The following is a 12,786-nucleotide window of genomic DNA, read 5'->3' as shown; positions in this document are numbered from 1 at the left end:
GGGTGCACTGGGGATGGGTGCCGTCAGGGTGGGGTGAGGCCGGGGTGGGGGAGCCCATACACCGCTAGCTCCCCTGTGATCCCCCACCGGCTTGGGGGGGCGTCCAGGAGCAGGTGGGTGCGGAGCGCGGAAAGCCCGGCCCGGGAGCAGGGAGGCCGGGAGCTGCCCCGGGGCTGCGGGGCTCTGAGGAATGTCTCTGAGCTGAATTAATGCACGAAGGAGTGACTCCAAAGGGACTTTAATGACATCTGCTTTTGAAATGAGGACAGTGAAAGCCACCAGGGCGGGGGCTCGCTGCCCACTGTGGTCCCACTGACGTCCCCACGGCCAGCTCCCTGTCCTCACCGCCTTGGGCGCGATGCGTCGTCCGTCTCAGCCGGGGCTCCAGGGCCTCGGCCGGAAGGGGCCGCACCTGCGTTAGAGACACGCGCATCGAGCCCATGGCTCAGGGCCCCACACCTTCTGGGCCCTCGTGGGTCACTGCACAGGGTGAGCCAGGGTAACAGCGCGTCCCCCCGCCTCCCCGCTCAGGACAGTGGCCCAGGGTCACAGCGCGTCCCCCCCACCTGCCCAGGACAGTGGCCCAGGGTCACAGCACGTCCCCCCACCTGCCCAGGACAGTGGCCCAGGGTCACAGCGCGTCCCCCCCCACCTGCCCAGGACAGTGACCCAGGGTCACAGCGCATCCCCCCCACCTGCTCAGCACCCCCCATCACAGCCAGCAGGACAAGGTGCTAGAACCTGGGAGCAACCAGGAGAAGAAACCCGAAGAAAACCCCAGGACCCTCCCTAACTCCACATCCACCCGTAGGAAGATTCCAGCCTCTGGGGCAACTTTGAAGGGATGGCCGAGCCTCCTAACGACCAAGCCTGTGACGCTGGACTGAGGGGCATGGACACACGGACAGGTGGCTCTCAGAGTCTTTAAATGTAGGCGCTGGCCAGAGCGGAGCCACGGGCGTAGGAGCAGTAGAGCAGAAACAGCGCGACAGATGCCCAGGCACAGAGGTGCACACCTGCAGGGCTCAGGGGCGCCGGCTCCTCCTCCTCCTCCTCCTCCTCCTCCTCCTCCTCGTCCTCGTCCTCGGTGCCCAGCTCCAGCTCCCCAGCGTCATCATACTCCTCCTCCAGGGCCGGGGTCCCGGACACTGTGGGTCCCTCGCCTTGGTCCGCCATGGGGACGGCGCCGATGTCCTCATAAACGCCTTCCGAGGGCAGACTCCCCCACATCCTGGAACCTGCGAAGGCCACAGCTCAGCCGTCCAGCAGACGCACTCTCCCTGCCGCGCCCCCCCGCCGGCCCACAGGTGCCCTGCAGCACCCTGGCCCCTCTGCTGCGGCCGCACACGACGGCGACACGCCAGCACCAGGGCACCAGGGCCACCCGGCTCCAGCCCACGCACCGCACGAGGCATCAGGAGCCCACGGGGCCCCTCAGCAGCTGAGCAGGGACGGAGTCCCCCCACCCTGTAACTCATAGGCCCTAGAGCGGCACCGAGAAGTCACCACACAGTGGGGCCCGCTCGCTGAGTGGGTCCCAGGACAGGAAGGGCCGCGATGGGTTGGGTCTCAGAGCACACCCCCGCCTCCCCCGCCTCCCCCCAGAGCCCCGTGTCAACCTCCCAGCTACTGCCACCTACCCCTGCGGGCTCTCCTGCCGCGGTACCACTGTACCCCCAGGACCAGGGAGACGGCCAGCAGGAGGGTGCCAAGGACAAAGCAAAGCATCATGGGCAGGTTCCCAGCCTTGAGGGCAGGCGGACGGGCCAGGGGGGCTCCTGTGGGGACAGTGACAGGCGGGGTCTCCCCTGTGCGCCCGTGTGCCTGGGGTATTGTGACCTTGGGCCTGGACCACCAGAGGTGCTCAGGGTGGGTGAGGCCCCCAAAGGACAGACGGGCCTTGCGCTCCTCCCCCAGAGGTGGCCCTGAGGTCACGGGGCAGAGGTCAGGAGGGAGCGGCAGGGGAGGGTGGGGGCCAGGAGGAAGGCCACACTGTTCCCGGGTCAGAACCCCCAGCTGGTACAAGAGTGACCCCAGAGAAGGGGCTGGGAGGGCCTGAGCCACGGCCCGGGCATCCCGAGGGGCTGACGGGGGCCTCGGCGCCCACGGGAGACTCCCTGGCGCCCCTGTGAGCCGACGCAGGGCCCCAGGCGGGGCCACACAGGAGGGTGTGAGCCAAGCCCTAGCGAAGAGCAGCCTACCTGGTGTGTGCGCCAGAGCGGGCGGCAGGGCCGGGGGTCCCCTGTCACCTGCAAGAGAAGGGGAGTGGCCTGAGGCGAGGGGAGCAGCGCAGGCCCCAGCCAGACCTCGCAGCCCAAGCCCAATGCACACAGGACAACCACCGGGGCAGCCCCCAGTGGGCACCCCTCCCGGCGGCCACCCCAGCCCCCAGCCAACCTGCCACCACCTGTCCCGCCGCCACCCACTCACGGGAGCAGCGCACGCCCGCGTCCTCCTTGTGGCCGCAGTCTCCGAGTCCCCAGGGCTCCGCAGGGCAGCTCCACAGGGATGTCTCGCTGCCCCGGCACCCCACCTCGTCCAGCCACACAGGCCCCGAGCCCGGCCCAAAGGCAGCCCCCATGGGCGCATCCATGGCCGGCCCGCAGCCCAGCTGGCGGCACACGACCTCCGCGTCTGCCAGGTCCCAGGAATCGTCACACACGGTACCCCAGGAGCCAGCGTGCCAGAGCTCCACGCGGCCTGAGCAGCCGTCCTCGCCCCCACGCACACGCAGCACGGCCTCCCCTGGGAAAGGGGGCTGTGGTCACCGCAGGGTGGGACCAAGGTGAGGAGCGGACGGGGGGGTGGGCAGAGGGGTACCTGGGCAGCTGTGGGTGGACGAGCAGTTGAGGGGCTCCCCGGAATCCTGCGTCATCTTCTCTGACACTCCTGTAGGATTACACAGTCACCATCCCATGTAAATGCCCTGGGAGGCTTCCGAATGAAGTTTGTAGAGCCCAAGGGACCCTCCCCGGGCCCTGAGTCATGGAGCGAGGGCAGTCCCTGCAGGTGGCTTGTTCCTGGACCTGCAGGGTCCCACCTGCACAGGTGATCCAGGCCTCCTCTCCAGGGGCACAGGACTGCGGGTGCCATGGCGCCGAGGGGCACTGCCACAGCGTAGAGTTTCTCAGCCTGCGGCACTCGATGTTGTCCACCCAGGAGGGGCCCGAGCCAGTGGGGACCGGCCTGTTCTCCAGCCAGCCCTGCTCCCCACAGCCCAGCTGCTTGCAGATGATGGACATGGAGATGTCCTGCAGGGCGTTACTGCACACGGCGCCCCACGTGCCGTTGTAGAACACGTCCAGCCACCCAGCACAGCGCTGGGTGCCACCTCGCAGCCTCAGAGCCACTGACTCTGGAAGACAAGAGCACTCAGGCCAGGGGACATCTCTGAAGGCCAAAGTCAGAGTGTCCCAGCACCAAGATCAATGCCACTCAGGGGCATCCGACCCGGGAGCCCCTGCATGAACCTTAAATCAGTCGTGCATCCCCATGACAATGTCCCACCCCAGAGATGCAGGGGGCGCTTAACCTCAGGTGACCAGGGTTAATCCCCAGCTGAAACATCTTAGCAGGTGTCAGTAATTGTCCAGAAATCCATCCTTGGAAACCATTTAAAACACAGAAATAATCCAAGTGCTAAATGAAAAAACTACGCAACCAAGAATTCTTTATCCAGCAAAGCAGTCATCCAAAATACAAGGAGAGATAAAGGGCTTCCAGGACAGACAGAAACTAAAAGAATTTGTGATCACTAAACCAGCCCTGCAAGGAATATTAAAAAGAGATCCTTTAAATTAAGAGAGAGCCCAAGAGTACGACAGACCAGGAAGGAACAGAGACTTTACAGGTAATAATACAGTGACACTAAATTCATAACTTTCAATAGTTACTCTGAACGTCGACAGGCCTAATGCCCCAATCAAAAGACACGGGGGTGTCAGACTGGATTTTTAAAAAGACTCATTGATATGCTGTCAGCAAGAGACTCATTTTATGTTTTTTTTTTAAGATTTTATTTATTTATGAGTCAGAGAGAGAGAGAGAGGCAGAGAGAGAAGCAGGTTCCATGCAGGGAGCCTGATGTGGGACTCGATCCCAGGACTCCAGGATCACTTGGCGCTAAACCTCTGAGCCATCCAGGCCTCCCAAGAGACTCATTTTAGACTAAAGACACCTCCAGGTCCAAAGTGAGGGAGTGGAAAACCATGTGTCGTGCTAATGGTCCTCAAAAGAAAGTGGGGGTAGCAACCCTCGTATCAGACAAATTAGATTATAAACCAAAGACTGTGATAAGAGATGAAGAACGGCACTATTTCATAATAAAAAGGTCTATCCAACAAGAAGGTCTAAAAATTGTAAATATTTATGCCCCTAACATGGGAGCAGCCAATTACATCAACCTATCAAAAACAAAATTAAAGAAGCACATAGAAGAAAAAGAAGAAGAAGAAGAAGAAGAAGAAGAAGAAGAAGAAGAAGAAGAAAGAAGAAAGAAGAAGATCATCAATAATAATGAAATAACATAAAATAATAATAAAATAGAGGACGTTAACACCACTTTCACTGCAAAGGACAGAAACAGAAGAAACTCCAACCACAGTTCAGGTGTAGTGACCTGAAGGGACCCTGCACCCCAGTGTTCACAGCAGCCAGGCCCACAATAGCCCAACTGTGGCAAGACCGTTAATCACAGGAAACAAACTGAGGGTCGCTGAGGTCAGGGTGGGGGTCCCTGGGGGGCAGGCAGGAAGGAGGGCGCGGGATGGCATGAGCGCCGGGTGTCATAGGCAACTGATGAATCACTGAACTCTACCTATATGCTAATTAATTGAAAAACCAAATATAGAACAATCCTTGTGTACTAGATGATCAACTTAGCAGGTGACTATAAAAAATTTAAAAATTAAAAAAAAAAAAACAGGAATGAGCGCAGCATTCCATATTCAGAGACAACATCAGCCCTGGCTGGTCATGGCCCGAACATCATCACGTTACCCTCAAGTGGGGCAACTCCGACCACAGGGAGACGTATTAAGGAGACTACGATATCACCCATAATAAAGCACAGGAAACTCTTCAAAATTATGCAAGTCCATGATACGTCAAAAATACGTCTACAGGATAAGTGGAGAAAGTAGGATACGAATTGCATATGACAGGGTCATAACAAATTAAAATTTAAATAAGCTTTTAAAAGACACTCGAGGGCAGCCCCGGTGGCGCAGCGGTTTGGTGCCGCCCACAGCCAGGGATGTGATCCTGGGGACCCGGGATCGAGTCCCATGTCGGGCTCCCTGCATGGAGCCTGCTTCTCCCTCTGCCTGTGTCTCTGCCTCTTTCTCTCTGTATCTATGAATAAATAAATAAAATCTTAAAAAATATAAAAATAAAAAAATAAAAGACACTCAAAAGGGGATCCCTGGGTGGCTCAGCGGTTTAGCGCCTGCCTTTGGCCCAGGGCGTGATCCCAGGGTCCCGTGATCGAGTCCCACGTCAGGCTCCCTGCATGGAGCCTGTTTCTCCCTCCTCCTGTCTCTCTCTCTCTCTCTCTATCATGAATTTTTAAAAATAAAAAATAAAAATATAAAAAAATAAAATAAAAGACACTCGAAGGAAGTGCATCCATGATAGGTGACCAGAGAGGCCACCAAGATCTCCTGCCTGCACCCACACCCCTGGAATCCGGGTTGGCCCTGGGACGTCAGCCAACTGAGCAAACAGTGTAAGAATGACCACAGCCGTTCTGGGCCTGGGGGGCCCCCGCACCTCGCTGGCCTCTGCTCTCGACTCCGGAGCGCTGCTGCCATGCGGAGTGGCCGCAGCAACAGGGCCCCCCGCCCCCTGCAGCCGAGGCCCCTCAGTCAGCAAGGGAGCACTGCCGCGGGAGCCCGTAAGGCGAGCCGGCCAAGCTGAGAAGGACGTCCAGCAAGAGCGGTGCTGCACCCGGCAAAGCAGTGACGCGCACACCTACGGTCTCCGGAGCCCCTCCCGCGAAAACAATAAATAAAAGTGACAGGGAAGAGCTAAAATAATGAGGCCACGGGTCACGTTGGAAGACACGCGATTGCAACAGAGCCATCCTCTGAGACAAAGCAGAGGAAAACTTTCCTAAAGCAAAACCAGGACTGGAAGGGATGAAAGAAGCCACAGTGAATGCTCGGCTCGGCCGTGGGGAGCAGCCCCAGCAGACCCCTGGGGCTCACACCCCCAGTAAGGCACCACTGTCACCCAAGAAGGCCACACCCCCGCGCGGGCAATGCAGAGAGCCTTCCACAGCATGAGCTAAGACACAAAGACGTTCAAACACCACCTGCAAAGCCCTGGAGAAAGCCCAGCCACACTGAAATAGGGGTCCCAAGAGTTTGAGACAGAGACCCTCCCACTCACTGTGAGGTGAGCCTGTGAGCAGGGGTGACAGACCCCAGGCAGAGCTGATCCAGCCTGCCCCCGGCCCCCACCCCCTGCAAGTGAGAGAGCCTAGGAAGAGCTGACCCAGGCCCCCAGCACCTCTGAGCAGACCTGCCCCCCTCAAGGTGTCCCCCCCAGGTAAGAGACCCCAAGCAGGGCTGGCCGGCCCCCGCACCTCCGAGCACACCGGGGACCCGGAGCCCGCGGGACCCCCCCCCAGGCCGTGTAAAGGTGCTGGGCCCGCAGCATCGCTGCAGCAGGAGCCCCCAGGCCTGCAGGCGAGGCGGAGCTCCGGGGAGGGACAGCGCGAACCCCCCCCCACCGCGGCCCCGGGCACGCTCGACGGGACGGACCTGAGCAGACGACGCCGGCGTCCTCCTTGTGCCCGCAGCCCTGCGCACCCCCGGACGGGCACCGCCACAGCGCGGACTCGCGGCCGCCGCAGCGCAGCTCCCCCATCCAGATGCGGCCCGAGCCGGCCCCGAAGGGCGCGGCCCCCAGGGCGCGGAGGGCGTGGCCGCAGCCCAGCTGCCCGCAGACCACCTGGGCGTCCCGCAGGTCCCAGCCGTCGTCACACAAGGTGCCCCACGCGCCCCCGAGCAGCACCTCCACACGCCCCGCGCAGCGGTGGGGCCCCCCCGCCAGCCGCACGCGCCGGCTCCCTGCGGAGAAGCGATTCAGGGCGGGAGGGGGGTCGGGGGCGCCCTGGGTTGGGGTCGGGGGCGCCCTGGGTCAGGGGGGCACCCTGGGTCGGGGAGTGCGCCTTGGGTCGGGGTCGGGGGCGCCCTGGGTCAGGGGGTGCGCCCTGGGTCGGGGTTGGGGGCGCCCTGGGTCAGGGTCAGGGGCGCCCTGGGGCGGGGGCGGGGGCGCCCTGGGACGGGGGGTGTGCCCTGGGTCGGGGTCGGGGGCACCCTGGGTTCGGGGCGGCCTGGGTCGGGCGGGCGGGGGGGCGGGGCCGGGACCCACTCACCCGAGCACACCACGCCCGCGTCCCGGGAGGTGCCCGCGGGCACCAGCGCGGACCTGGACACGTTGCACTGGGTCAGGCGGGTCTCAGTGCCCCGACAGCGCGCGCGGCTCAGCCCCACGGGGAGCGCACGGCTCGGGGGGGGCGCGTCGTAGGCCCGCTGGGCCCGGCCACAGCCCAGCTGCGCACACACCACGGCGGCGGCGCGCAGGTCCCACGCGGCGTCCAGGACGCGGCCCCACGCGCCGTCCAGGGAGACCTCCGCGCGGCCGTCACAGCGGCTGTGTCCGCCCCTGAGGCGCAGAGCGTGCGGGAGACCTGGGGGCATGGAGGCCGCTCGGGGTCGCGGGGGGGGGGGGGGCACCGGCCTCCCGCGGAAGCCCCAGGGCGCCCGCGCCCACTCACCTGAGCACACTGCGGCCGCCGTGCTCCCCGGGGCGCAGGCCCGGTTGCCCAGGGTGCTCACGGGGCAGTGCCACAGGTAAGGCTCTGTGCCCGCGCAGTGGAAGGCGTCAGGCCAGATGCCCACGTCCCCGGCCCCAAAGTGGCCTCCCGGGGGCGTGGCCTCTGCGCTGCCGCAGTTGAGCTGGTGGCACAGGACAGTGGCATCCGCTAAATCCCAGTGGGCGGCGCAGACGGGCGCCCAGGCCCCCTGCACCTGCAGCTCCACGCGCCCCTCACAGCCGCCACTGCCGTTCACCAGCCGGAACTCTGAGGAGCGCAGGGGGTGTCAGCATCCCCGCTGCCCCTCCAGGCCCCGGGTCTTGGTGGTGGCCCCAGAGCTGTGCCTTTCCCTCACCAGCTCCCTGCCCGCAGCCTCGGCGCCTGGTCCCACCTCTGTGCACCTGTGCCTGCCGTCGGGGGGCAGCCTGGGGGCACCATCCTCCCCTCCCCTTCCCTCCACCCGCAGGAACACCCCCCTCTGGGCAGGAGGCTCCCTTAGGAAACCAGCTTAGAGCCCGCAGGGGGAGTGAGCACGTGGCTGGCAGGGGAGGGGCAGGGCTGAGCGTCAGGGCCCTCCCGGCCCGCCTCACCTGAGCACCTGAGCCCAGCATCGCGGCGGTGCCCGCACCGGTGCCCAGGCCCCCGAGGGCAGTGGAACAGCAGAGACTCGTTGCCCGCACAACGGAAGGCCTCGGTCCACACGGGCCCGGAGCCCAGGCCGAAGTGCGCGCCGCTGGGAGCCCACACGGCCGAGCCGCACCGCAGCTCCCGGCACACCACGTGGGCCGTGGCCTGGTCCAGGTCAGCGTCACAGACGGTGCCCCAGGTCAGGCCCCGCCTCACCTCCAGACGCCCAGCACAGGGGTGCTCGCCACCCTCCAAGCGGGCTTCCACATGTCCTGGGAGGACACACAGCCGCAGGATGAGTGTTCGCAGGGGACACTGCGGACACGTCCCGGACCACGGACCATGGGGCAGACCCCCTGTGAGGGCAGCGGGCCACAAGGCCTGGGAGGGGGTACAGCGGGGGCCCGTGCACCCCGCACCCAGAACGGAGCAGGGGTCCCCGTCACTTCCCGAGGGCAGAGGGCAGAGTCACCTCCTCCAGGCACCCACCTGGAGGTGTCATAGCCTCTGCCCACCCAGGCGGTGGCCTCCAGGCCCCGTGTGCCCCTGCAGGCCAGGCCCAGGCACCCAGGAGGGCGGCCTTCCTGCTTCCCGGGGCTCGGGCAGGACCCAGAAGGGCCACCTCCCTTGGCCACCTGAGACGGGACTGCGAGGAGGCCGGCAACAGTCCCTGACGCGCGCTGCACGGGCAACAGCCCCGGCCCGGGGCCCCTGAGCCAGGGCCGGCACACGCGGGCGCCCACTGGGTGAGGCACCGCCCGGGCCCCTGTGCTCCCGCCTCGACCTCTGCCCGGGCTTCACGGCTTTCCGGCCTCTCCCCTCTCCCAGGTGCCCGGGGAGACGGCCTCACCTGAACACACCACCTCCGCGTCCTGCTGGAAGTCGCAGCCGCCGCGGAGATTGTTGTTGAGTCTGCAGTTTCGAATGGTGGGCTCGGTGCCCTGGCACGTCATGTACCGGCTGCTGCCAGCCGAGGCCCGTCGGGGGGCCTGCAGTGCCCGCCCGCAGCCCAGCTCCCCGCAGAACACCGTGGCCTCCTCCTCGTGCAGGCCGCACAGGCGGTCCACGCCGTTCACGTTCCTGATCTCGGGGAGCCCGGCGCAGGGGCTGCGGCCCTTGACCAGCCGGATCTCCCGAAAAGTGCCGTCTGGGGAGCACAGGCCATGGGACCGAGGTGGGGACGCTGCCGGCGCTGTGGCCTGCCTCCAGGACCAGCCTGCCCGGGTCCACGACGGTCCCTGCCCCGGGGCCGAGCCTGAGACCAGCCCTGCTCCTTCCAGGGGTCAGCGCAGCGCTGACAGGGGTCCTTCCTGAGCAGTCACAGGGGTCCCTCCGCTCCCAGGGCCCCCCACCCAGAGCGTCCCCGCTCACCGGGGCCTGTGCCTGACTTGGAGACCGTGTGGTGACCCAGGAGCCTGCGTGTTCCGCCAACGGGGCCCCTGAACCCCGGAGTGGGCCGGCTTCAGGCACAGGCTGCTGGGGCACAGGCCCGGAGGCAGTGGGAGACCCTGCAGGGGACCTCCCAGGGAGAGCATCTGCCAGGGCCGAGACACCGAAGGCGGAGGGCGCCCGGCCGGCTCTGGGGCACAGGGGGGCACCCGCCCCACCCGTCTGGTTCCTGCCCCCCACGTTCCGCAATTGCCGTTTCCCGAGTCTGTTCACTCTGCGTCCCCCTGGGAGAGAACAGGCTCAGGCGGCGGCATTTCTGTCGGGTTCCGTCCCAGCCACACCCTCTGCATGAAGAGCGCCTCGCGAGCAGCATTTGGTGGCTGGGAAGGACAGGAGCCCTAACCGAAGGGCGGAAGGGGTCTGGTCCCCACGGTCCCCCCCAGCGGGCCTGCTTCCCTGCACGAGCCCTCCTGCGCCCACTTACTCGCGCACAGGGCCACCACCACCCACTCGTGAGGGCAGGCGGTCTGCGTCCAGGCCCCGAGGCTGCAGTCCCAGAAGGAGGGCTCGTCACCCCTGCAGGACACGTTGTGCAGCCGGGGCCGCAGCGTCTCCCCAAGCAGCGGGACGTACTTGGGGGCGCCCACGGCGGGCCCGCAGCCCAGCTGCCTGCACACCACGGATGCCTCCGCCAATGTCCACTCCTGGTTGCACACATGTCCCCACTCCCCGTCGCGTCCGACCAGCACCACTCCATCGCAGGGGCTGTGTCTGTACCCCAGCCGCAGGTGCGGCGGCCCACCTGCAGCAGGACGGAAGGACAGGCCGGCCTCAGAGGCGCGCGCCGGGGTAGAGGCAGGCCCGGCCTGTCCCAGGGCTTGCAGTCCAGAAAGGTGAAGGGTGGGGTCACACAGAGCCCCGCCCTGCAGCCCCTCGCCCCCGTGCACAGCCCCGTCCCCCACAGCCCCTGCTCCGCCAACCCTCTGGGGCCCCTTGATGTGGGTCACCCCCCCAGGCGAAGGAAGTCCCCTGGTCCCCCGCTGGCTGGAACTGGGCTGGCCCTTCCCACCACCCTGCTCCACCGCCCGATCACCATCTCCCCGCTTCCTGAAGAGGCCCTGCGGCCCCGACTCACACCTCCCCTCTCTCCGCACCCTGCTCACCCCTACCCACCCACCTGGGCTGCACCTTCCCTTCCACTTCCACTCTCCAAGCCGGCCTCCTCGGGTCTCAGGGTCTCAGCAGCTCCCTAGACCCCAGCCAGCGGGCCCAGTCCACGAGGTGTCCACCTCCGAGGTGTCCCTGAACCCCTCCTAGGCCTCTGCCCCCTGGTCTGTCCTGCACCGCCCCTCCCACCTCCATCCTCACAATCCCCCCTCCGGGGCTGGTGCTGGAGAAACACAACAGCAGCCACGGAGGAGTCTACATCCCGGCCTGGGCCACCCCACGCCACCTCCAGGGCCCATCCTGGACCCACAGAGGGAGGAGACAGGGGCAGACTCCCCACACAGGGCCAGAGGAAGGCATGGCCCTCGACCCGCCCCTCTCGCTGACACCTGAAGGTCTCCACTGATCCCCGGCACCCTCCCCAGAGCCTCCTCATCGCCTTCCCGCCGCGCTTCTCTGGACATAGACGTGCATGGTTGTCTGCATCTTTAAGACGAAACGGGATGCCCTCCAGCTTGCGCACTGCCCACAGATGCCCGCCACCACCGCCCGGGGCGCCCCTGCTCTCCAGCTCTGGGGTCACCTGGGCTGGGCCCTGTATCACCAGCAGTTTCCAGGGCACTGGACACTGCTACCCTCTCCTGTGACCCTGCCCAACACATGCACACATGCACACCCGGGCTCTCACTCTGCCACACCCAGTCCAAGGCCGCGTGCCACTGTGTGCCGTCCCCCCCAGGGGCTGCTCTTTCACTACCAGCCTTTCCGTGCTGTTCCCTCTGGGAGAACAGCTTCCTGCCCACGATTCTGGACCCAGCAGCACCTCACGCCCCTGTGCCCCCCACCTTGCTATTGTAGCTCCCCGGAACTGTGACTTTCTTCCTTGCCCCAGCCTGAGCTGAAGGTCACCCTCACTGCCAGGTACAGCCGGCTTTCCTGCTCCCCGCCAGCCCAGCCCCAGGGACAGGAGATGGAGCAGCCGCTCAGCAGACGCATCAGCATCTCCCGTCCATGGGGGTCACTGGGACCAGACACTAGCCATGTCCCCTCATTCCATCCACTCTCTGACCCAGACCTGCACCCCAGGTTCACCCTGGAGTTAGAGCTGCTCAGTCATTAGAGTAAGCGTCTCCAGAGGTACACGCTTAGGACGCCACAGCTCTCCCGTCCCAGGATGACCCATCCACCTCTGGGCTGAGCAAGAGCCAGAGAGACACCCCAGGGTCCCAGGCTCTACACACCTGCTGCCTTCAGAAGCTCCCGTGGATGAAGGAAGGAAGTACTTACCAATGGGGACTGCCTCGAGAATGAGGAGAAGGGTCCCCAGTCCCAAGGGCCAGAGAACTGCCTTCATGGCCCTGTGATCCCCAGGGCCCAGCCAGCTCCTGCCGCCCAACTGATGCAATGGCAGACAGTACAGTCCAAAATCAGATATACAGAAGTAGGAGCCACCAATGGCCTCCAGGGGCCAATGGGGACAGTGAGGGCCTTTCCAGAATGTACCAAGGGTCTGTCTCCCTATCTCTAAGCAGAGCAACCAATGGCCTTGGCAGCCCTGAGCTTTGCCAGATATCAGGGAGGGGCCCAGGCTGTGGGTTTCCTCCCACACTGGTAACTGCTGACAGGGTAGCTTGACTCAGACCCCACAGTCAGGCAGGTGGGCCAGTCTGCCCACAGCCACAGCAGCAACAAAGCCCTCCACCCAGCCCCAGAGGCTTTGGCTCCCCACCACAGACAGTGACACAGTGACACCAGACTTCTGGGGACCAGCGGGGACTGAG

The 12,786-nt window shown here is 64.7% G+C and overlaps 1 protein-coding gene across 1 annotated transcript; it reads right to left on the bottom strand.

Annotated features, from left to right (window-relative positions):
- Positions 1-222: 222 nt before the first annotated feature.
- Positions 223-12,540, bottom strand: LOC491694 (scavenger receptor cysteine-rich domain-containing protein SCART1-like). Its single transcript, XM_038579210.1, has 14 exons — positions 12,293-12,540; positions 10,323-10,640; positions 9,300-9,596; positions 8,404-8,721; positions 7,784-8,089; positions 7,382-7,696; positions 6,765-7,073; positions 3,041-3,355; positions 2,821-2,886; positions 2,431-2,745; positions 2,202-2,249; positions 1,641-1,778; positions 1,017-1,238; positions 223-412 (listed from the first exon to the last, which is right to left on the bottom strand). The coding sequence occupies exons 1-14, from the start codon at positions 12,357-12,359 to the stop codon at positions 342-344; spliced, it is 3,105 nt and encodes a 1,034-aa protein (XP_038435138.1). The 5' UTR covers positions 12,360-12,540; the 3' UTR covers positions 223-341.
- Positions 12,541-12,786: the final 246 nt, after the last annotated feature.

Source organism: Canis lupus, chromosome 28, assembly GCF_011100685.1.
Source record: "Canis lupus familiaris isolate Mischka breed German Shepherd chromosome 28, alternate assembly UU_Cfam_GSD_1.0, whole genome shotgun sequence".
In the NCBI taxonomy this organism is placed as follows: Eukaryota; Metazoa; Chordata; class Mammalia; order Carnivora; family Canidae; genus Canis; species Canis lupus.
This window is presented reverse-complemented; position numbering and strand designations above follow the sequence as displayed.

Coding starts and splice junctions, on each gene's coding strand:
- LOC491694 (XM_038579210.1), bottom strand. CDS start 12,359: ATGAAGGCAGTTCTCTGGCCCTTGGGACTGGGGACCCTTCTCCTCATT. Junction 3,356..6,764: donor CGCCGGCGTCGTCTGCTCAG/GTCCGTCCCGTC, acceptor CTTGTCTTCCAG/AGTCAGTGGCTCTGAGGCTG. Junction 1,779..2,201: donor CGCTCTGGCGCACACACCAG/GTAGGCTGCTCT, acceptor CTGTCCCCACAG/GAGCCCCCCTGGCCCGTCCG.